At 42.3% G+C, this 24486-nt stretch overlaps 2 protein-coding genes across 10 annotated transcripts in view; both read right to left on the bottom strand.

Moving 5' to 3' along the window:
• CTNND2 (catenin delta 2) overlaps nt 1-24486 on the bottom strand; it is a 935473-nt gene that overhangs the window by 74700 nt on the left and 836287 nt on the right. The window lies entirely within an intron of this gene.
• LOC135274764 (uncharacterized) lies at nt 17630-19083 on the bottom strand. Its single transcript, XM_064375751.1, has 2 exons — nt 17931-19083; nt 17630-17834 (listed from the first exon to the last, which is right to left on the bottom strand). The coding sequence occupies exons 1-2, from the start codon at nt 18925-18927 to the stop codon at nt 17794-17796; spliced, it is 1038 nt and encodes a 345-aa protein (XP_064231821.1). The 5' UTR covers nt 18928-19083; the 3' UTR covers nt 17630-17793.

Consider the following 24486-nt stretch of genomic DNA (forward strand, 5'->3'; position numbering starts at 1 on the left):
TAGGAAAGCAACACTCTGCTTGACATTGGGGTTTAGGTACATTTCAGAGCTGTTACCTTGATGAAGAGACACAAAGAACTGTTCTATTTTGTTTTATTTGACGAATAATCATGTCTCATCAGTCATGTGGAATCCCACAGAATTTCTCATTCCACTTTTAACAGTATCTGAACTCATTCAATGATATCCCAGCTTGGTATTTAAGACCAAATAAGCAAAAGCAAATAAATAAAATAAACAAAAACGATGCTTCGGTTTATCACATTGGCTGCCATCATCACTGTCACTATCACTGGATTCTGTTTTGTCCAAATCTGTTAAAAAGAAAACAGGCTTCGGGCTCCCTGGAGTTAATGAAGCACAGAGCCAGAACCGACAAAATGGCAAACTCAAGACCAATTTCTTTGGAAAGTCCTTCACAGCCAGAGAAAGCCCGTGTGTTTTCATGGGGCTGATCATCAACATTATTGGGAATGGAAAATAAAGTTTACAATTCTGTCATCAGTGACTCTTCTCAGCAGAGCCTCCTTGTGAATTTCAGGAGGGTTGGTGAGCTGGGTTTCATGACCGTGAGTGCCTCTGTGAAGGCCGTGCTTCTCTCAGCAAGATGAGTGTGCACACAGGGTCTTTATCTTGGCAATAAAAGATTACCAGCTATGGCACTCCGGCTGCTTCAGAAAGCAGGAAAAGCTGCCAGCACATACCTCTGCCTGTCAAGGAGGATGGTGTCACAGGAAACGGGACTGGACACTGGTTCTAAAGGAGCACACGGACTCAATCACATCACACGCAGTTCACCACCAACAGCAATGGCAAAAATACCTTTTGTATTTTTTCCACATAAAAGGCATTGTTTTGGGGTCTGAATTTAAAACAAAACACACAATTATGTAGCAAGGGGTGTGCTGGCTAGGGAAGGGAGGGACAGAGGGACATGGTATGTGTATATTTAGGGGTATAAAGAGTGTGACTCCCTGTCTACATACACACAGATGCCCAGATGCACGCATACGTATATGCCATGACTTTTGTTCATTGGCAGGTCCATGAAAACATAGAAAGATTAATATATTTCATTGTTTGCTGCTGTGGTCTAGGTCAGGATCACCCTAATAAATATAAATCCCATATTTTAATTCTAACAGAATTAGGCTGGGAGCACGAGACTGTGTGTGCCATTTTTTCTGTTGACCATGTCATATTGCTAGCTCCCTCTTGCTTACCAGGTAAAACACCAGCTCTTGGGACTGGCCAACAGGACCCCTGCAGGCCTGGGGAACTGCTGTTCTCCTAGCAGGTGGCCCTGCCTGTAATTTTGTAAATATGCTCTGGGGCACAGGACTGTCAGGTTTAAGTCCTGTTGTTCTTGCTTCCTGCACTGTTTGCTCCTTCTAGTTAACTTCACCTTCTCTGGGCTCAGTTCAGGGGTTTCAGGGGTTCCACCATTTAGGGAGGGTTTCCTAAATCCCTCCTCCCAAAGCTGCTTTGGCTGCCACCTTCACCATCCCCAAATCCTGGCATGCCTCTAGCATAGCACGAGGATCCATTCACCTCAGTACTCTCCTTGAGGCAAGGGATACAGGCTCTTTATCATGCGAGCTCCCAGAACCTGGAGCTGGCTTGGATCAAGGTCTGTGTTCCATAAACACTGCCCTGAACAATGTGTTATCCAATCTCTGCATCTACTTAGCCATGAATGAACAAAACAAGACCCCACCCAAACCAAACCACGGCAAACACAGTCAGGCATCCCGAGGTAGATTCTAAGCCGGAAGTGAAAGTTATTCCCTGAGTGAGGGTAGCTGCCTTCAGAGATTTACATGATCTTGAATATTAGTCAATCCTACATTTAATGTTATATTGTTTTATTTCCCTATAAAAATCTTGCATGCATGTATTTTTTGGTAATGCATTTAGTTGCCTGGGAAACAGCAGGGTCTATGCAGAGAGAGAGAGAGAGTTGGACACAGAAGTGTTTCTGGAATATTAACTAATGGTGCGATCCTCCACCCATGGATGCACAACTTACACAGTTGAGCCATGGAACATCCCTGCCCCACACCACCACTGTGGTGAGCTGACAGGTAGAGTCATCTATGGCGACTCAAGCACAGATTTGTAGAGGGTCACAGCAGTGCTATTTCCAGCTAGTGTCATTTGGCTGGATTGGATTGCATACTAGACTTCAATGGATTTCCTAGTTGTGATTTTCACATATATGTAGACATAATCTATGTCTATGGAAAAAGATTGGAAGGAATAGTTCTTTTGGAGAAAGAGAGAATTCGCCAGGTTTTCAGGGCTCAAGAGACATCTGTACAAGATCTGGAGCCGGGTTCCTCCAGCTTGGCACTGTTGATACTTTGGGCTGGACGATGCTATGTTGTGAGGCAGTTCTGTAGCCTGCAGGCTGGAGAGCAGCAGCTCTGGCCTCCACCCACCAGCTGCCAGTAGCACCCTCCCATCCACACCATTTGTGACAACAAAAAATGCTCTCTGATATTGCTAAATATCTCCTGGGGGACAAAACTGCCCCGTGTCGAGAGGAATTGCTCTAGAGATTCCCAGGTAAGATGAGGTCATTGCTGGAAACGGGAAGGGTAAGTCACTTTCTGAAAGTCATGGGATGGGCATGTCAAGGAGCTAAAGGGAGGATCCTTCTTGCTAAAGCCTCCTGATAGCTATTCCATACTTTTCATGTTGCCTCAATAACCTCCTAAGCTCCTGGAACTTCACGCCTCATGGGCTTTTGGAGGCTTTTGTGTGATTAGAGGGGAGGACAGGGGTGTGATTTGGTATAACTGACATAATACAAATTGCTTGTCAAATTTCCTCTCACTTGTCTGCAGAGTGCAATAGTAGGAACATTTGCACAGAGAAAAATAAATGTCTAAACATGCATTGGCACAGGCAGTGCACAACTTTCAACCTAATGAAAGAAACCTACTGAATGAAAATGTAAGACTTGTCAAACGTGTTATGATAACTCTCCAGTGCGAAGGCAGTATCACCCTCCCACAGACACATGGGCAAGCCTGTGAGTTCACTCCAGTCAGGAGGTGTGCTGACCATCTCCCCTGCATTGTAGGTGAATGTGTCTATCCCTCATTATAAGGCTTCCTGAAATTCCTTCTGAACTTTCCTTCTGAAAATGCTATTCATTCTCCAGGCACCCAAACCCACCCCTTTGTGCATGGAATGTGTCCAATAAATAACTGGGTTTCGTACCACTTGTGCAAAAGCAATATAAAATGTGCTTTTTCCTTAAGGGGAAATATCTCACCATGTATACCTCCTGGGAGTTAGTAATTTCATTTAAATACTAACTTCATCAGCCAGAAGCAATTCATTGTCTTAGTGAAGAGATATACTGTTCTATCCACATTGCTACATACAGACTACTGTTAACAAATAATAATGGAGATATTTCTGGTGCCAGGCTCATAGTAGTGCCCAACAAATTTCAATGAAAGAGTCTAGCAAGTTGAACAAAATGCTCCTTCAATAATCTGCTCCTGGAAACTTGTTTTTAAAATGGTTTAGAGGATATAATTGTGTATGTATGTTTTAGTCCATGGAATTTTAACGGGACGCTCTTTCTTCTTCCCTTTCTACCGATTTCTGGTATATTTCCTTCCAGTTTCAAGCCATGTTCTTTTTCCACCCAGGTCTATTTGTCCCTAGGCCTTGGGACCCAGAATCGATAACACCTTCCCTGCAAGAAACACACTCAGAAGTGTCCACTACCTTAGGTCCCAGTGAAAACAGGTCCAAGGAGATACTGTGTTATGTTCAACGTTTCCCTTTGGTTAACTCCCTGGTTCTTATCTTTCCACAATGATTTCCTTTACAGTTTGTATCTACTGCTACAAATGGCTTATAAATACAGTACCAGAAGGAGAAAAACCAATAATAGATAATTTACTCAAAATTACCTGGCTGTATTTAGTTTCATTATAATTATAATTAAAAACTAATTTAAAATGAAGTCTATTTTGGAACCAGAACTCTGTTACATGATAACTCTCACACATATACCCATGGAGAGACAGAATATGCAAATGGGCAGTGGCCAGAAAATGCGTAAAAACAGAACTTTGACCCACAACCTCAGCATCCTGCCCAGGAAACCAACCCCTTGTCTATAATAAACAACTCAGGAAGCCAGCCTGCTGCATGTTAGTCTTGCAGAAAGGCAGACTGCTATCTCTATTCAGAACCCCTGTACCACTTGGCCCCAAATGGCCAGGACTTGATTGATAAATGAAAGCTTCCCTAGTTTTTGTCTCTGCTTCCAACTGAGGACCAACCAGAGAAGGCCAAGTATATACCCCGATCAATCACCTGGGGAGCTCCGCTTCTGGTTGGCTCATAACTTCTCTGTGCTAATAGCTTCCAATTAGGGCACACCTGAAGCTTCCATTTTTTCTTTTATAATATTTACCACTCTTCTGCCTTTGAGTCTTTGCCAAAACACAAGTGACGGTGGCCAACTCCCTTGCTATAGTAAGCTCAGGAGAAACAGCCTTTGCTTTTCTCTTCTGGTTGTTGGTTTATTTCTACAAAGCCTGCCCTACCAGAACAAAAGCACATTCATTCTTAAGTAAATTGCCTAGACTGGCTAGTGGATTTCCTTCTCAAGGGTCTTAAAGAGACTGTTTATTAAAAAAGTACTGCCATCTCTAGGATGCAATATATTTGCCCAATTGCCAGAGCTCTAATGGGTACCTATGAAGCGTAGATCATGCAGAGAGATATAAGAGCTAACTCAAATAGAAGATAATTTTGGATTGGGATCAAGCAATTAGCTATACTGGAATTTGGCCAGGGCAATAAGCATATAAAAATGGAGACACAGCTTCATGGTTAATTTTAGTTGCCTTGTAGGAATTTGAGATAAACTGACATGAACCTTGGCCTTCATTAGCTACATTGTAAGCCACTGGTTCATCTCATGCATTTGGAACTTCTCTTGATTGTATCTACATCTCTTAGAAAAGAAGTGAGGATCAGAAAAATATAGACATTTGAGACTAATAAAGAAGTCTGTAAGATACGAAAATTCTTCTAATAACTGGGAAATCAAGATTGCAAAAGATTTTTCATAAGAGTTGCGTCATCTCCTCTAATTTTTAGAATGAGGTTTCTTTTTTTTAAAGCTACAGATCTTGGAATGCCTGTTCGCTATAAACTTAAAGCATGATTATCAATTAACTGTTCATTAAACAAATATACATTGATGGCCTGACATTTTGTTGGCCTTGGACTTATTCAAAAGGTAAACAGGAGTGACATGATCAGATTTTGTGTCCCAAAGCAACTGAGAATAAACTTCAAAATAAAATTTGATTTTAAACATACTAAACTTTTGTTTATTGCTTCTTCACGATGTAACTGTGCATTTAATAAGCACTGTCCCCTGCCATGTTTATCTTCTATGAGCTCCCTCATACTTAAAGCATGCACAGCAATCCCAGTGTTTGTGAATATGCCAAGGCCGGGGCTTGGTCTTTGAGAGCAGAGAGTTCATTATACTTTCCATACCAAGCTGGGGTGGAAGAATTGAAGGGGGTGTATAGGTGTAGACTCAGGAGCCAAAGGGCTGTTAAATGGAAATAAATTTTAGATCATTGATGGTTTTGTACTACCTGTGCTTCTATTTCATCTCAGTATCATCTGGCGCAATTCTTGAGATGCATACATACTTTCAGTTCATGGAGAACTAAAACTATGTATCTCCCAACTCAACTTTTGCCCAAATGCTCCTCTCACACACACAGCTGGACAAGAAATTTACATGCAGATAGAAATGGTCTTAATTACCCACTGTTCTCATTAACATCACTTACTATTCTAAGAGATTCTTGCCAATGCAAATAACTTGATTGTTCAATCCAGAAACTTGTAGAAAAACCCACTGACGCTTACATGGAAAGTATCAAAAGACAGTTTGTGCCCTAAGACTTACTGAATTCCTGTTTCTACCAATCCTGAATGGTGGCAAGTCTTAGCATTGGAAGATTCACCTTAAACCAGGCTTAATTCTCCACAGAATCTCATCTCCCTTCTCCAAGGCACTGCCAAAGCTCCCTTGAGTGGTATCCCCTTACCACAGTAAGAAATCAATTCAGCTGTGTTTCAGCAATAGGTTGTGTTGATGATCTTTAGGGAGGCAGCCTCGGGCACCACGAAGGACCAGTTTTTCTCACTAGAAACTCAAGCAGATAAGGGCATCTGAGGCAGTTGCTAGCTGGCCTTTCCTTAGTAACACTAGAAAAATTATTGAATAACACTTTGGATTTATATACTTTCATTAGGAAGGCTTATTTTTGGTCTGTGTTCATAATGCTTTTTCTTTCCCATGAGTTGATTTACTTGTTTGTATTAGAACAAATACGATTTATATAGGGCAGTGGCTAGTTCAGCTTTAGATTTAATCAGTCTTTTAAAGACATGACTTAATGTAGCAATTTACTTAAAGTTTCAAAGAGAAATTACAATAAGAAAAGGATGACAGACGTGATTTGCTGTAAGCTCACTGCTAGGCTGAGTTAATCTCAGATGACTAATCAATTTGGTCTCATCTGAAGCTTAAAGTAAAGGTGCTTTTCTCTTTTCTTTTCTAATAATTTCCCCCCCAGGCTTTGATGGTTTTGTATGCAGAGGCAAGCTTATCAGAGAAGTTTGAGACGAAAAAAAGTTTACATTATGCTATGAATGAAACAGATGAATTTCAATGTCTAAAGGAAGAGATTGAGCTCTTTGGAATAAAGCAAAGCATATTCAATACTGAAGAGGGAATTTAACTACATTGGATAATGCACTAAATTCCTTCCTGAGAATCCTCATCTCAAAGGATTTGCTGAAAAATATATTAATACGTTTTCCCTGAGATTTTTCATGGTTCATTGAGACACGAAGAGACGGCTCTTTTCTGGCATGCACCATTTAGACCGTGCAGCGCTAATGGATATTAAACAAACAAACTGTTACCTTGAAAGATACAACCCCACGGAGGATGTATATGCACGGGGCGCAAAATGCATTTGATCTTCTACTTTGTGTTCCTGTGTGTGAATTTGTTTAGGGCGAGTTTGTTTTGGTAATTAAAGCTTAAGAGTTCTTGGCAGTTTTTTCCTTTTAAAATAAAGGAATAACAAAACTGGCTCTCTCTTTTTATCAAACTCTGCACATGTGTAGGAGAATATAATTACAGGTACTTGGGATTCCAGCTCCTGTGTCATTGCAGATTGCTCTTTAGTTGCCAACACTTTGCTTCATTGTTCCATTATTTACCAGTGGGCTTCTTGGAAGAAGAGAGATGTGATGCCCAAATAGAAAACCTTGTTGAAAGAAGTAAGTTGCTTTTTGGGAAAAATTAAGCATCTGCATAAAAAAGATTTGTGCCTACAATGAAATGAAAGAAAAAAAGGGTTTTGGAGAAGAGGCATCATCACAATAGGCTGGAGATAACTTTAAATATACTGAAAATGTTTAATCTCTTTTTCACAGAACAGAGACACTGAATAACCTTCGCTTGGGAGCCTCCATGGAACCAAGAGAAGCCCACAAAAGCACTGAGGCTAAGACCTGCACCACAGCTACTGCTGTGAAGCACGAGGGCAATGACAGCAGTGAATCCGCTCAGGGCCTGCCAAGTTCCAAGTATTTTTCTAAGTACTCTCCGTGTCTTCAGTGATTTCTAGCAACAGCCCTAGGAGGTCGACACTGCAGTTCTTTCCATTTTAAACATGAAGACACAAAGGCACAGAGACAGTAAGTAACTTACCTAAGGGAGTCAAGCTAGAAAATGTACAACGATGCCCAACACTTAACCTGAAATAAAAGGTACGCAAGAGGAAAAGAACTAACAGGAATATTAGAGATGGCAAGGGAGAAGTAAGAAGCACATTTCCTATTACCTTCATCAGAGGCTCCCTGCAAGCCCCACATTGCTGTTTGGTCCGCTGGGATCCCCTCCCCTGCCCCGCCTTCCCGCCAGTCCCTACACTTGCCTCCCATCGCTTTCATCTCCCAGCTCCTCCCTGCCTGCAGCACTTGCTGTTTGCTGGGCACGGCTGTAACTGAAGTTTTTGAGCATTTTCTCGGCAAAAGTTGAAGACTTGCTATGGAGTCAGCGTGGTTTAACATTTTATGAATGACTCCAGGACTCTTTTGGGAGCATCATTTATTTTCCTGTATCATAAGAATATTCTCACAAAGAGCTTCTGTCCCACACTTAGTGGTTCTAGATAGTGCCACGCTTGTGTTTATACATTTCCATCCTCTCCTATTGCCTGTTTATTTCTGGCTGATTACTTGTTAAATGTTCTCTACTGTTCAGTGTTCGACTGAGAGCCCTGACGCGTTTTCTGAGAGCAATGCATGGGCCTCCTGGCAACTCCTCTGTCCCTGGCTGAAGCAGAGCAATGCCAAGGGTCCTATTTTCTACCTGGCATGGGACTGCTGGCTTGAAGTGTGGCAGGACTGAGTTCATTTCTTTATACCACAGGCTTGATTGAGGAATGAATGAAGTAAAACAGTTGGAGAAGGTAGGGCTAAGGACATAGGTACTGAATGAGCCAGGCTCCTTAAACAAGTCGTGTGGAGTCTTAAAGAATTCATTAGAATGGCATAAAGGTTACTTTAAACTTAAAAGAAACCTTGTCTGAGCTTCCCTCATTGACTAAAGGCTAGGTTTTCTGGATAATGCAGCCATAAATCCCCTCTGAGGAGGCTCCAGCCAAGGAGGAGAGACTGACCCTTAGCCCTGGGGTGAGAAATGTCATAAACCAAACTTTATCTGAACTGTCATACCTCCATTTATTTCCCCTAGAAGCCCATTTGTTTCCACAGAAGCCCTATCTATCCACCCTTTCCCTATTAAGCTGGAGTATAAACCATTACCCGGAGCTGTTCAGTGAGTTACCCATTACTGAGTCCTCCTGCACACTGGTGAATAAACCTTGCCTTTTCTCCTGTGTCTGTTGTCAATTTATTTGCAGTCTCCCAACAGGACCTAAGTTAGTAGAAGAATGGCCTGGAGTCTGGAGCTGGGTGTGCCGGGGCATGCGCTATCCAAGGTAGCCAGCGCTCTGGAGGTCGGCTGTGACTGGGGATACTGGGCTAGGCGGTCTTTGGCTCAGGTAAGGAGGAGCAAGGGACAAAGAGAACGAGCTGTTACTGGCCTACACCCGAGGTCCTTGTGGATGGCGAGTACTGCCATGAGCTACATGACCGATCAGGCAGGGTTGGGTCACAGTGGGATCTCCGTGTGTGCTGAGGACACAGGAGGTCAACCTGCAATACAGTGGGGCTTGAGCGGATTTCCTGGCTGCAGAAGAAAATCCCATGGTCACGGCACATATGATAGTGCAGGTTCTCGGATACACTCTCTCGTGAGTGCTACATTCCAGTCAGTTCTTGTGTGTAATTGCAACATGCAACGACCTGGATCACGGAGATGGGGGTGGGGGTGTCTCCCACCATCAGGCTTTTGCTAAGCACATGTTTGAATAAAAGTTAGATGTCTAAACAATGACTTTTACTTCTGAGAATAAATCTTTCACATTTCAATACTATTAATTAATCTTTCTTAAATGGAGAATCTAAGTAGATGCCTGGTACGGAGTCTCAATACATAGTGGTGCCTTGAATCTAGAATCACTTAGTTAATGTTCATTGACTGATTACCTTGAATTTCTGCTAAGGAAATACTGAAAAATGAGATGTAGAAAATCAACGGAAATGAATCTGGGAAAAATATTAGTGTTTAGTATATAATAAAACCTGATGTGATGCATATAGCTCATTTCAAAATAATGACATATTTGCCCCTCCAAATTGCTAATGTATTTTTTAAATTATTATTTTATTATTATAATTTTTAAAAACCGAGGTCTCACTCTCTTTCCCAGGCTGGTCTCCAATTCCTGGGCCCAAGTGATCCTCCTGTCTTAGCCTCCTGAGCAGCTGGGACTATAGGCATGTGTTATTGTGCCCAGCTTAAGTACTTTAAATTCATGGGTTCTTTGCACAATCTTAAGAGCACTTGACTTGAGGTTTTAAGGTCCTAAGAAGTTTTGTAAATAATAATTTAGAGCTCAGTGAGAAGCAGCTTCATATGTGTGGAAAGGGCAGTGCCATTCTTAAGAGGAAATGGCTGAACTAGCTAGGGCTGACACCCTGCAATGCAGATACATGATGCTCAGCCTGGGCTGTGTATCAGAATCCCCTGCAGGGCATCTGGAGATAGAGAGAAGCTCAGGCCACATGCCAGAGACTCAGATTCAGGAGGCTTCAGGTCCGGTCAGGGCCAGTGTCACTCTTATGTCTGAAGGTGGTTTCACACTGAGTACCTTTTTTTTTTCTTTGAGACGGAGTCTCACTCTGTCACCAGGCTGTAGTACAATGGTGTGATCTCAGCTCACTGCAACCTCTGCCTCCCGGGTTCGGGCGATTCTCCTGCCTCAGCCTCTCAAGTAGCTGGGACTACAGGGGTGCGCCACCATGCCCAGCTAATTTTTGTATTTTTAGTAGAGACGGGGTTTCACCGTGCTGGCCAGGATGGTCACGATCTGCTGACCTCATGATCCACCTGCCTTGGCCTCCCAAAGTGTTGGGATTATAGGCATGAGTACCCTTCATTTAATCATTTGTGTGTGGAACCCAGCCTTGTGCTACATTGCTGTGACGTCCATCTATCTATTACTATCATTGCCCCTTGATCTGCACTATAGAAAATCACATGCTTTTGCCAAAATCTCTCCTCCAGCTCAGGTCTCCAAGTACAGGACAACTGTCTCAAGACCAACATTCTGGGGTGTCAAAACCAGAAAATTGTTCCATTGATAAAGTAAGGAGGAAACAAGAGAAAACAGGAAGTTTAATGAGTATATTGATTCATCTAATGGTGTGGGTTGTTGATATGGTTTGGCTGGGTCCCCACCCAAATCCCATCTTGAGCTGTAGCCCCCATAATTCCCATGTGTCATTGGAGGGACCCAGTGGGAGGTAATTGAATCATGGGGGCAGGTCTTTCTCGTGCTATTCTCACAACAGTGACTAAGTGTCATGAGATCTGATCATTGTAAAAAGAGGAGTTCTCCTGCATTTAAAAAGAGGAGTTCCTCTTTTTGCCTGCTGCCATCCACATAAGATGTGACTTGCTCCTTCTTGCCTTCCACTGTGATTGTCAGGCCTTCCCATCCATGTGGAACTGTAAGTCCAATAAACCTTCCTTTTGTAAATTGCCCAGTCTCAGGTACATCTTTATCAGCAGTGTGAAAATGGACGAATACAGTAAATTGGTACCAGTAGAGTGGGGTGCTGCTGAAAAGATATCTGAAAATGTGGAAGTGACTTTGGACTGGGTAACAGGTAGAGGCTGAAACAGTTTGGAGGGCTCAAAAGAAGACAGGAAATTGTGGGAAAGTTTGGATCTTCCTAGAGACTTGTTGAATGTTTTTGCCCAGAATGATGACAGTGATATGGATAATCAGGCCCAGGCTGAGGTGGTCTCAGATGCAAATGAGAAACTTGTGAGAACCAGAGCAAAGGTAACTCTTGGTATATTTTAAAAAAGAGAGTGGTGAGATTTTGCCCCTGTCCTAGATACGTGTGGAACTTTGAACTTAAGAAAGATGATTTAAGGTATCTGGTGGAAGAAGTTTCTAAGCAGCAAAGCATTCAAAAGGTGACTTGGGTGCTGTTAAAGGCTTTCAGTTTTATAAGGGAAGCAAAGCATAAAAATTTGGAAAATTTGCAAAGATGTGATAGAAAATAAAATCCCATTTTCTGAGGAGAAATTCAAGCCAGCTGCATAAATTTGCATATGTCATGAGGAGCTGAATGTTAATCCCCAAGACAACAGAGAAAATGTTTCCAGGGCATGTCAGAGGTTTTCACAGCAGCCCCTCCCACCACAGGCTTGGAAGCCTAGGAGGAATAAGTGATTTCCTGGACTGGGCCCAGGGTCCTCATGCTGTGTGCAGCCTAGAGACTTGGTGACCTGCATCCTAGCCTCTCCAGCTATGGCTGAAAGGGGACAATGGAGAGCTCAGGCCATGGATTCAGAGGGTGCAAACCCCAAGCCTTGGCAGCTCCCATGTGGTGTTGCGCCTGTGAGTGCACAGAAGTCAAAAACTGAGGTTTGGGAACCTCTGTCTAGATTTCAGAAGATGTATGGAAACACCTAGATGCCCAGACAGAAATTTGCTATAGGGACAGGATCTTCATGGAGAATCTCTGCTAGGGCAGTGTAGAAGGGAAAAGTGGGTTGGGAGCCCCCATACAGAGTCCCTACTGGGGCACTACCTAGTGGAGCTGTGAGAAGAGGGCCACCATCCTCCAGACCCCAGAAAGGTAGATCCACTGACAGCTTGCACCGTGAACCTGGAAAAGCCACAGACACTTAACACTAGCCTGTGAAGACAGCTGGGAGGGAGGCTACCTCCAGCAAACGTGCAAAGCTACAGGGGTGGAGCTGCCCAAGACTATGGAAACCTACCTCTCACATCAGCATGACCTGGATGTGAGACATGGAATTAGAGGTCATTTTGGAGTGTTAAGATTTGCCTGTTCCACTGGATTTCAGACTTGCATGGGCCCTGTAGCCCCTTTATTTTGGCCAATTTCTCACATTTGCAATGGCTGTATTTGCCCAATACCTCTACCCCATTGTATCTAGGAAGTAACTAGCTTGCTTTCGATTTTACAGGCTCATAGGCAGAAAGGACTTGCTTTGTCTCAGATGAGTCTTTGGACTGTGGACTTTTAAGTTAATGCTGAAATGAGTTAAGACTTTGGGGGACTGTTGCAAAGGCATGACTGATTTTGAAATGTGGGAATATGAGATTTGAGAGGGGCCAGGCATGGAATGATATAGGTTGGCTGTGTTTGTACCCAAATCTCATCTTGAATCCCACAATTCCCATGTATCATGGGAAGAATCTAGTGGGAGGTAATTGAATCATGGGGGCAGGTCTTTCACATGCTATTCTCACAACAGTGAATAAGTCTCACAAGATCTGATTATTTTAAAAGGAGGAGTCTCCCAGCACAAACTCTCTCTTTTTGGCTGCTGCCATCCACCTCAGATGTGACTTGCTCCTCCTTGCCTTCCACCATGATTGTGAGACCTCCTCAGCCATGTGGAACTGTAAGGCCAATAAACCTCTTTCTTTTGTAAATTGCCCAGTCTCAGGCATGTCTTTACCAGTAGCGTGAAAATGAACTAATACAGTCTTGTAGATCATCCGTACTACAGAGCTGGGTTTTAGCTATGAGCAGACAAACATCATGACTCTGTTGGAAATTTGAAGGCAGAATCACCATGATTTCCCATTTCATGCCAGTTACAGAAATTTCTGAAAATAGCTTGGGCCAAAAATCATGTTGTTTATAAAAAAAACTGTGGCATACAGAGCTACATATAAGATTAAAAAATCATTCAGCCACTGCCAACTAAGATTCAAATGAATGAAGAAAAATTCAATTTATAAGAAAAACTATCACAGAAACTCTTTTTGAAATGTGTGTATATATAGATATACCCATACACATGAATATATATATATATATGTATTCACACCATATTTATATGTGAAATTGTAATTTTTTTGAGCCTCCCTAGGATTTGAAGAAGAAGGAAGAAGTAAAATGTATTTTTTTTCTGCAAAATAAGGAGAGCTTGACTACAAGATGTCTAATGGTCCTCTATCAATTAGATTTATATCTTCTGGAAGCATTTGCCTCCCTGTAGGCTATTCTCACTTCTAAATGTTTGACAGAGTCTCCTGCCAAGCCATGCACACAGCTGAAAAATGGAAGATAAGTTCACAACCACAGCATTTGCAGGATGGCTCAAGGGGAGGTAGCTACCCTCACTGTGTTTATAAAGGTCTAGCAAAGAAGCATTTCTATTCATTTTCACTGTAATATATACCATGGATAAATAACTTGGCACTGCACATAGGGCTCCTAAAACAGTTTCATCCTCATGGAAAACTGATCAAGACAGAATGACTAGGTATGTGGTCCTGTGCACAGGGATTCATCAAGTCCCAGAAGCCGTATAATAAAGGATGACTACACACACACACAAATTACTTGACAGATGAAAATTTCAGGAGTAAAATGTGACCATCTGGAATAATGAGCCTAAAGAAACAAAATTAAGACAAATGATACCCAACACGAGGGTCTAGACTAGTGGATGGAAATTCAGACTTCTCATCAGTCTCAACTGATTGGCCCTCTCCCCATGTCCCATATTTTTTCCTGGGGTGGATAAACAGCCAAGATGCCTCAATAGTAGTAGCATGAATAAATCTGTTTCAGTTTTGTACTTAAACAAGTAAGAGGAACTTAAAACGACTTCACATGATGACCTGCAGTCAACCTAAAATAATCTGAACATGTGCGGTCATATAATTTTCAGTAGCATCCACACAAAGAAACAAGATTACCTCTTGTCTTCTTTATTCCAAAGTAAAAATGAAGACAATCATGTAAGAAACCTGTCTTTGGTTAATGAGCCAAGAAATGCTTATCTACCTGTGGATATCTACCTAAGATGAGACTTCCTGTAGATGTTTCTGTACTTAGAAAATTAACATAATTGGACCAGGACTTTAACTATCTTTTTTTTTTTTAATATCTGAGTCCTGAGCTTAAATGAATATTGTTAGCTTTCTACTAGGCATCTCCCCTTCCATGTCTCACACACATTTCAAACTTTCAGTCCAAAATCAAAGTTGGGATCTACCATCCCCTTCCCTCCTCTGTCTTTTCCCACTTATAGCCTTGTGTACGTCATCCATCAGCAAACCCTGCTGGTTCTACCTTCAAAATACTTTTTCCACTGCTGTGCTACAGCTCTGGTCCCGGACAGCAGGATCTCCTTCCCAGACTCCAGAATTCAAACCTTCACTGGTCTTCCATCCTGTCTACTGTCTACTGTCCATCCAGCAGCCAGAGAGGACTTTTAGTAATATACGTCTGACCATGCTTTCACGAGCTGAACCTCTCAGAAAAATCCAAATTCCTTATCCAGGCTGAAAGGCATCCCGCACTTACCATCAGCATCTCTGACCTTTCCCTGCCTCATTTACCATCTACGACAAAACATTGACCTTGCTCCTGTTTTTGCCACCTGCCAACCTCTCTCCTGCACCAGGGGTTTTGCTCTTGCTGCTCCCTTGCCCAGATGGTGTAAGGTCTGGCTCCTGTCCATCTCACAATTTAGCTCTTCATAGACTTCTTTCCTGACCATGCCATTCAACATTCCCTTCCCCTTGTCACTCTCTAAGCCCTTACCCTATCTGAAGTGTGGAAAGTAGATACTGTTTTCTTTTTTTTTTTTACACAAAGTTTCACTCTTGTCACCTTGCCTGGAGTACACTGGCACGATCTCAGCTCACTGCAATTTCCTCCTCCTGGGTTCAAGCGATTGTCCTGCCTCAGCCTCCAGAGTAGCTGGGACTACAGGCACCTGCTGCTGTGACTGGCTAATTTTTGTACTTTTAGTAGAGATGGGGTTTCACCATGTTGGTCAGGCTGCTCTTGAACTCCTGACCTCAGGTAATGCGCCTGCCTTGGCCTCCCAAAGAGCAGGGATTACAAGTTTGAGCCACTGTGCCAGGCCTGTTTGCTTATTTTTGAGACTGTTTTCACCACTAGGCTGTAAGCTCCACAAAGCAGAAACTTTGATGTACTGTGATTGGTACATGGTAGGCACTCAATAAATATTGTCAAATGAAGGAATTAGAAGATAAATTAATTCCACACCTTGGAAGTTAGTACACAAGGATAAAATTATACTAAACCCTTGAAATATCCTACTAGGTATCACCGTATCTTGGCAACTGTATTAAACGACCACATTAGACTTTCATGGTATGAAAACCGAAGTGTGGCACTTCCAGTTTGAAAGCTGGACTTCTTTATATTTAATTAGTCTCCGAGAATTTTTAAATATTGTACTCATTGTCCCAATAATGATACTCTATATGAAGATAAGAAATTACGATCTAGCATAAAATTCGTACTCTAGTCTTAATTAGCTTCAAATGCCATCCTTAGATCTTGCCTGGTGCTTCATACCACACAGTTGGCTGCTTTTCTCTTTGTGTAAGCTCCCTCTGGGGAACTGTGGCTCAAAAATGACATTTGTGGAAATGACTTGGGAAAGCCAGAGCTAATTCACCAGAGAAGCACATTTTTCTCACGTTAACCCTTGACTACGTGGGAACAACGCCAAGGTCATAACTATAGTTCCATGGGGGCAGGCTACCCTGGGGCAGACTCCAAAAGGAGCCCTGTGTGCCCTGGGGGCCACATGAAGGCTTGCCAAGGGGATGCAGGGTATGGGGTTTTAAGGGAATCCATTTTCAGATTCTCAACTTCCTTAGGGACTCAGAACAAAACCGATCTGCCTGAAAAACGTGCTTGCATGTTCTTTCACAGGTTCTCTTCTCTTATTTTACAAAACCAGGTCAATTTTCTCCCTGCTGCAGACTGGCAAACATTCTCGAGATGAAGCCAAGGGTATTTGCTCAATGCCAGTGTCTGGGTTGAGAAGGAACAACCATGATGATGGACAGTTCACCCTTTTCCTCAACGAGGCAGTTTCTAGTTCTTTACCTTCAACAAAATTGAAGGAAGACTGAATGAAGTTGACAGTTAATAGATCATTAAAAATAACTTCTGATGATGGATCCCAATGAGATTTACAAAAATCAATATGCATAAGGAGTTCACAGAATCAAGTAGTATTACTATCAGGAAAGACCTATTCCTTCACCTGATAGATATAAGTAAAGCTTTTCAGTATTTAAATCTATAAAAACAAAAAAAGAATAAAATGAGACTGAATCTTGTTCAATCAAGCAATAAGTAATATAATTTTTGAATATATGAATTGCTTGGGGAAAAAAGCCTCATCCATCTGGTGAATGCATTTCCAATACAATTTTACATTTTATGCTGAATAATTTTAATCAAGATAAATGACATTATTTTGATCAATTTTATTCTGCTAATAAGTATAGTAACGATCTATAAGAAAGTTTTAATTTAAAGCCCGATACCATAAGAAATATTTAAAATATATCTTAATTTGTATATGCTTTGTTTGCAAAGAGAATGAGCAATGAGAGACTTTAAAGCATAAAATACATTAATCAGGGCAAAATTTTCAGGAGATGTAGAAAGCTTAAATGTTTAAGGAGCAAAAGGAATGATGTAAAGTTTCTAATATTGATAGGTAATCTGCTCACATATTGTTGAAGAGGATGATGCTGGGTACTAAACCACTGTGGTATCCGGATTTTAAGAGACATATTTAAAAGAGGGATGTGTCAGTTTTATTTTTAAAATGCCACCCAGGAAACTAAACTACATTCTTGGCAACAATTTAAATCTAAAAATGTGAGGGGGTGGGGGCTGGGGGCATAGCTTTCCAAAAGTCTTCTAGAGAGTTAACAGGGAAAAATAAATTGCATATCCCCACTCTTAAACATTCTGTTAATGATTTGCAATCATTGATTCTATCAATAAACTGACATAGGCATCCTCCAGCCTGTGTGTGGTCAGGCCACAATGGGGAGGAACCGGGATCCTCCGGAAGAACAGGTCACCTTTCCCTCAAGGAGATTGCCAGGGTGGGTCAGCCAGACACAGAAGATGCCAGCAACAGGATAAGATGACTTCAGAATTTCAGGGAACTTGGGGGTGGGGAGGGCTAGAAGAAATGGAATCCTCTTCAGCATTTCAGAAATGCCTAAGAGGACTTCAGAAGCATTTCCTAAGAAATGAAAGGGAACACACCTTGCCTTCACCCTGGAAACACACCTTGCCTTCATCTTGAGAATACACCTTGCCTTCACCTTGAGAACACACCTTGCCTTCACCCTGGGAACACACCTTACCTTCACCTTGGGAACACACCTTACCTTCACCCTGGGAACACACCTTGCCTTCACCCTGGGAACACACCTTACCTTCACCCTGGGAACACACCTTACCTTCACCCTGGGAACACACCTTGCCTTCACCCTGGGAACACACCTTACCTTCACCCTGGGAACACACCTTACCTTCACCCTGGGAACACACCTTGCCTTCACCTTGGGAACACACCTTGGGAACACACCTTGCCTTCACCCTGGAAACACACCTTACCTTCACCCTGGGAACACACCTTACCTTCACCTTGGGAACACACCTTACCTTCACCCTGGGAACACACCTTGCCTTCACCTTGGGAACACACCTTGCCTTCACCCTGGGAACACACCTTGCCTTCACCCTGGGAACACACCTTGCCTTCACCCTGGGAACACACCTTGCCTTCACCCTGGGAACACACCTTGCCTTCACCCTGGGAACACACCTTGCCTTCACCTTGGGAACACACCTTGCCTTCACCTTGGGAACACACTTTGCCTTCACCTTGGGAACACACCTTGCCTTCACCTTGGAAACATACTTTACCTTCACCTTGAGAACACACCTTACCTTCACCTTGGAAACATACCTTACCTTCACCTTGGGAACACACCTTGCCTTCACCTTGGAAACATACTTTACCTTCACCTTGGGAACACACCTTACCTTCACCTTGGAAACATACCTGACCTTCACCTTGGGAACACACCTTGCCTTCACCCTGGGAACACACCTTACCTTCACCCTGGGAACACACCTTGCCTTCACCCTGGGAACACACCTTACCTTCACCTTGGGAACACACCTTACCTTCACCTTGGAAACATACCTTACCTTCACCTTGGGAACACACCTTGCCTTCACCTTGGAAACACACCTTGCCTTCACCCTGGAAACACACCTTGCCTTCACCTTGGGAACACACCTTGCCCTCACCTTAGGAAGGACAAGGTGAAGGCAAAGTGTGTTCCCTTCCATTTCTTTCCATTTCTTTTCTCCAAGTAAAGATACATGCTTGTTTCAGCCAAGCTGTGGGGCTATTTTCATGAACGATTTGAGCCCCCTCTTTTCTGAGTTTAAAATAAGAAATCTCACATGCCTTGGAATTTAGAAAGAAAACTAGGCAGAGACTAGCATCTAGTCACTGGATAACTGAGCAGAGACTAGAAAACAATCATACAGACCGTGAAAAGCCCTGAACCTGGAGACTATGACGACATCAAACAGGCTGATTCCCACCATCTGGGAGGGAGAACAGGACTCAGAGTGGAAGGGTGAGAAGAGAGGAGTCCGTAGAAGATGTGCCTTTGAGACAAAGAACATTCCACACACTCCCTCCCCTCCTTCTCTAGTAACTGTCCCCACTCTTTACATGCAGTAAGGGACACTTGGGATTGCTCATCTGTTCTCCAGAAGACAAGACCAGAGTTGGCCTACAGCTGTTTAAAGCCCCTACTCCACGCTTGGGTCTACCAGCCCTGCCAGCTCTACCATCTAAACTCATCCCCCTCTCTCTTGCCAAAGCAAAACGAAGATATAGTTATTTTTCCTAAAAGTCTGTCAGAATGCTTAAAGGAAAGTCATAAAAGAATCAAATTTATAGGAAAGTCTGCATACATGTCAATCACACTGTTACTATCTAGACTGATTGCTAGTCTAGTTAGACTAACTGGGATTTTAGGCAGTGGTGATTTGTTTTTGCTGTACCCAGTTCAAGCTGGTTGCTCAGCTTCCTTTAAGCACCTCTAGGAGTTGGCGGGTTATAGATTAACTAGGTGGGGGGTGGTTGTGGTTGTTCTTGCTACTGCTAGATATTGTCTAGTCTGCAGTTTTCCTGCACTTCCCTAGAACTGCTCTGGGAAGAATCGTTCTTATTCCAAACATTTCTACGTCTTCCACTCCATCTCTGCCATGAGTTCACAAGGGGTGGAGGTGGCCTTTGGGGACAACTGAGAAGCTAAAAAACAGGTTTGCTAGAAGTCCTGTCTTAAGCCAAGCTTGGAGGAGGATATAACCTGATTCAGTCACTTGGGCTTTTCCCACAGGTGCCTAATAACTGTGGATGCAGTCACAAGTACACGTATGAGGCCACTAGCCTCTTCAAGATGGTTCTTCTGCAAATAGTACTTAGTTACGGAACGCTCAGTATTGTCTGTTGCTCATAGAACTTGACTGCTTGATCCAGTAGCACAGTCACACACATGCGTAATAACTTAAAATATTTATCCTGAGGAGCCCTAATACTTTGCCTTTCAAATTCTTTTAACAAGCGTTAGTTCTTTGTCTAACAGAAAGAAGGTCACTGCATAATTCCTCGATTTTCCCCTATGAAGATGCTTTAGAAAAAAATACTCTTCTTTTCTTCATTCAACAAACATCCTTGCCAATATTCATCACCCAGTCTATCTCTTTTTATTTGTTACCTCTTCCCTCTGAGGACTAACAGCTGATTTTTTTATCTTGCCCAAATTCCTTTTTAAGGAGTCTGGGGAGTCATACCCTATAAACCGTAAATTCTCATCAGATAGGTTTTATTTAACCTTATTTATCATGAATTACTTTCCAATTTGACTCTGGCATAACATTATGTGACAAAGAAAGTCAAAAGATTTTACCCCAAAACGTGTCTCTTTGCCATATTTTGAAATGGCCCTGCAGAGCTGTCCTTTGTCGGGGAAAATGTGCATCTGGAAAGAATCTCTATTAACGTAGCTAGGTCTTTTTACTGCAGGCCCTCCCAATCCTGAGGAGATTAAGTAAGAGTCCAGCACCTTTTAAAGGTCTGAACAGGAAACATTTGTATCTGTTGTCTCTAAGGGCAGCCACTATGAGACTTCAAAAGAACCTTGGTCTCCACAATCTTTTATCTTAACTTGAACATTTTCTATTGATCCCAGGTCTTTAGACAAACTCAACCAACTGTCAACCAGAAAATGTTTACATTTACCTATAGCCCCCCTCACTCCCTCCCACCCCTACCCCTGCGCCTCCTCCACCCCCACCACACTTTGAGTTGTCTCATCTTTCTGGACCAAACTAATATATTTGATTGATGTCTCATGCCTCTCTAAAATGCATAAAACCAAGTGCACCCTGATCACCTTGGGCACATATTCTGAAGACCTCCTGAGGGCTGTGTCATGGGCCATGGTCACTCATATTTGGCCCAGAATAAATCTCTTCGAATATTCTACAGAGTGTGACTCGTTTTGTTGACACCTCCCAGACCAACAGTGAGACTCAGTGAGAATGAAATGCAATTGCAATAGTGTTCTGTCGGGTTAAGAAAGCTGTCACAGTAGATTTGCTAATGCCAGGATGTGGTCTCAGGTCAATTTAGGAATATTTAAGGCAGACCGCAGAATTATTCCCTGGGTCTCCTACTGTCTGTGTCCTTAGTTCAGCGATGAACAATCTGACCAAAAAGCAAGGCCAAAGGTCTGATCTTCAAGGGGACTGATTAGCTTCTCCCAGTACACGATGCAGCCTGTATACCAACCCCAGAGTCATTCTGCACACAACCCAGGCCGTCAGTCAGGGCCTGGGGAAGGGACAAGAGGGAGGAGCTCATGAAAAATCCTGTTACCATGATTCAAAAGCAATTCAAAGCACGCACTGCCTCATATCCCCTCTGCATATCAAAAACAACACATTTTTACAATCATCCAGGTATTGGTATAAGGTAGAGAAGACTATAAGCAGAGAATAGTGTTTAAGAAGTGATATGTAGCTTTAACTCAAGAAAAGTAGCTCACCAAAATACTCCAGTATTTTTGGAGAATGGTCAAGGCAGGGTTATAGCTCAAAGTACTAATATGTATATTTTCTGTTTATTTTTCTCCTCCTTTGCTTGCTCACTGAAATACTGAAGGAATCCTTTCCATACTTAACCCAAACCTAAACAGAGACATAGCTTCAAAGAAACCATAGGCCAGTGTCCCAGAGGGAATATCTAGATGCCGCTTGAAGGATCAGGTTTTTAGGTCCCAGAGGTTAGCTAAGACTGGAGCTAGGAAAAGGTGGTGCTGGGAAAAGCAGCGCCTCCAACCCCGTGGTCTAACCAGCTTGGTCACATGTAGGCATCCTGAATGGTGAGGAACTTAGACACCTTGAATGAGGAAGAAAATCCTGTCCCCATCGAAGAGTTGAGATAGTCCCTGGAGCCTTCCCAGACACCTATACAATTGTCAGTGTTATACTTGCATTTGAATGTTTTCAACAAGCTTTTCAAACCCATCCTCTTGATTAAATTGGTCTTTGAACATAAAGGGCTTTATTAAGTGGAAAGGTAAAGTTAGAGTCCTTTGCTGAACTGAAGAGGCCCAGGATATCTTCATTGAAGAGTGTGTTGTGAAAGATTATATTAAAACAATGCCAACTTGATATTTCCACTATCTCTACATACAGTATTTGCAACAGTTGAAGCTGTTTTTGACTCTAGGTATCAATGACATTAGTGGTAATGTTGGCTGAAGTTGGCTATTCCATTCGAAGAAACTATTCGTTACATAAATAATATAAAGAGGAAGTTTGGGTCAGCAATTTCTGAAACAGACTTTTTGTCTTTTCTAATCAGAGAAATGGAATATCTCAGAGGAAAACAACCTTTTAAATACACGTTTAAAACCCGAGAAGTTTAAACTTTAATAATTATAAAATATTTCAAAATCAGAAGAAGACAGTTTTTATTTGTGATGGGTCTTACAGACTCAAATCAGTAGTTCCCAAGCTTGGCTATACTTCAACATCCCTCAGGGAGCCTTAAAATAAGTAGTCATATCTAGGCGTCTCTGGGTCAGGCTCAGGTGATTCCAATGTGCCTCCAAGTTTAAGAACAGTGTTCTTTAAAAAGGACTTTTTGTCCGCTTTGGTTTGCATAGTAAAAATAAAGCATGCAGTTCTATTTTTATGGGTTTCGTGATGGTGTATTCAAGTTAAGGAAGGAGAGTGAGGGTAAGTAGGGCTCAGCTGTAAAAGGTTGTGCTTTTACAACCTATGCCAGAGCTCAGCTGTGTTCTGGTATAGGTTATAATGGCAAACTCATTTAAATTACTTAGGAAATCTATGTATGATGATATAAATTTGATTTATAAAACCACAATATTATGACTTCAACTTAATAATATGCATTCCAACTTAATAAGAATCTGCTAGATGACAGAACACATGCATTCGGGGGTTATAGTAGCAAAGAAGGAAGACACTGTCCACGTTCCCACAGAGCTCCTATTCTAGCAGAACGGTAACTTTGCAATGTGTACTTTCATCACAACACAAACACAATGCTAGGCATACCAGGGCTTTCAAAAGAAGCACAAAAAGTAGAAGTAAAAATAGAGAAAGGTCTTGTTCTTGTTCCTAAAGAGTGACCAGGTTAGATGAGGAGATGACACTATCTCACTTGAGTCATCATGAACTTCTATGAGTGTTGTACACAGCACTCATTAAGTGCCAGACTTAGGGGGTATGCAGATTAACACAAACATGTACAAGTAGGGCTAAAACAGATAAATCTAGAGAACTCACAGAAGCTTGTAAAAAGGGTAGGGCCCGAATTTGTCTTGGAAGATGGGTTAGGAGTAGATAGGAAAGGAGGTGAGAGAGCCATCAGGGTGCCTTGGGAAATGGCTGCAGTGAGCCATCTAAGTGAGTCAGCATGATAATGTTATCAGTAGGGAGAGTGGAGAGAGTGTCCACTTGCAAAGGAGGCTGTGAACTCAGAAATGGTACATATTGAGGATGGACAGAGACAGTGGATGTCAAATTACACAAGACCTGAAAAATATAGGTAGTGCAATGATCCAAAAAGTTGGCAGCTGAGCTTTGCAGCAGAGAGGAAAAAAAATGAGAGAGAGAGAGAGAGAGAGATCTCTCTTTCTGGCTCAGATAACTGGATTATAGTATACAGAGTATAGAGAAATCTTTGGAATCTATAGGTGCTCAACTTCCAGGCCTAACTGTAGATTAAATACTGATCATGCTCTTGAAACATCTGAACTCAGGTAAACCAAATTTAACTAAAGCTGTGACTGGGCTGAATTTAACTAAAGCCCAGATATAGTTAAAGCATGCATTAGATTGACTCAGCCCTCTACCGTAGCAACCCCATAGATAAAATCGGGTGCTCTTTTTTAGGAGGAAAGAATTACCAACTTCAGTGTATTCAAATCTTTCAACATATAATGTCTGGCATACAATAACAAATCACAAGACTTGCAAAGAAGTAAGATAATATGACCAAAAATTAAAAGAAAATAAAGTTATCACAGGTAAATCCACAATAATATAGATGTTAAAATATGTAGACAGGCCGGGCGCGGTGGCTCAAGCCTGTAATCCCAGCACTTTGGGAGGCCGAGGCGGGTGGATCACGAGGTCAAGAGATCGAGACCATCCTGGTCAACATTGTGAAACCCCGTCTCTACTAATACAAAAAAATTAGCTGGGCATGGTGGCGCGTGCCTGTAATCCCAGCTACTCAGGAGGCTGAGACAGGAGAATTGCCTGAACCCAGGAGGCGGAGGTTGCGGTGAGCCG

This window comes from Aotus nancymaae, unplaced genomic scaffold (assembly GCF_030222135.1).
Source record: "Aotus nancymaae isolate 86718 unplaced genomic scaffold, 86718_ANA_hifiasm-v0.15.2.pri h1tg000014l, whole genome shotgun sequence".
Classification (NCBI taxonomy): Eukaryota; Metazoa; Chordata; class Mammalia; order Primates; family Aotidae; genus Aotus; species Aotus nancymaae.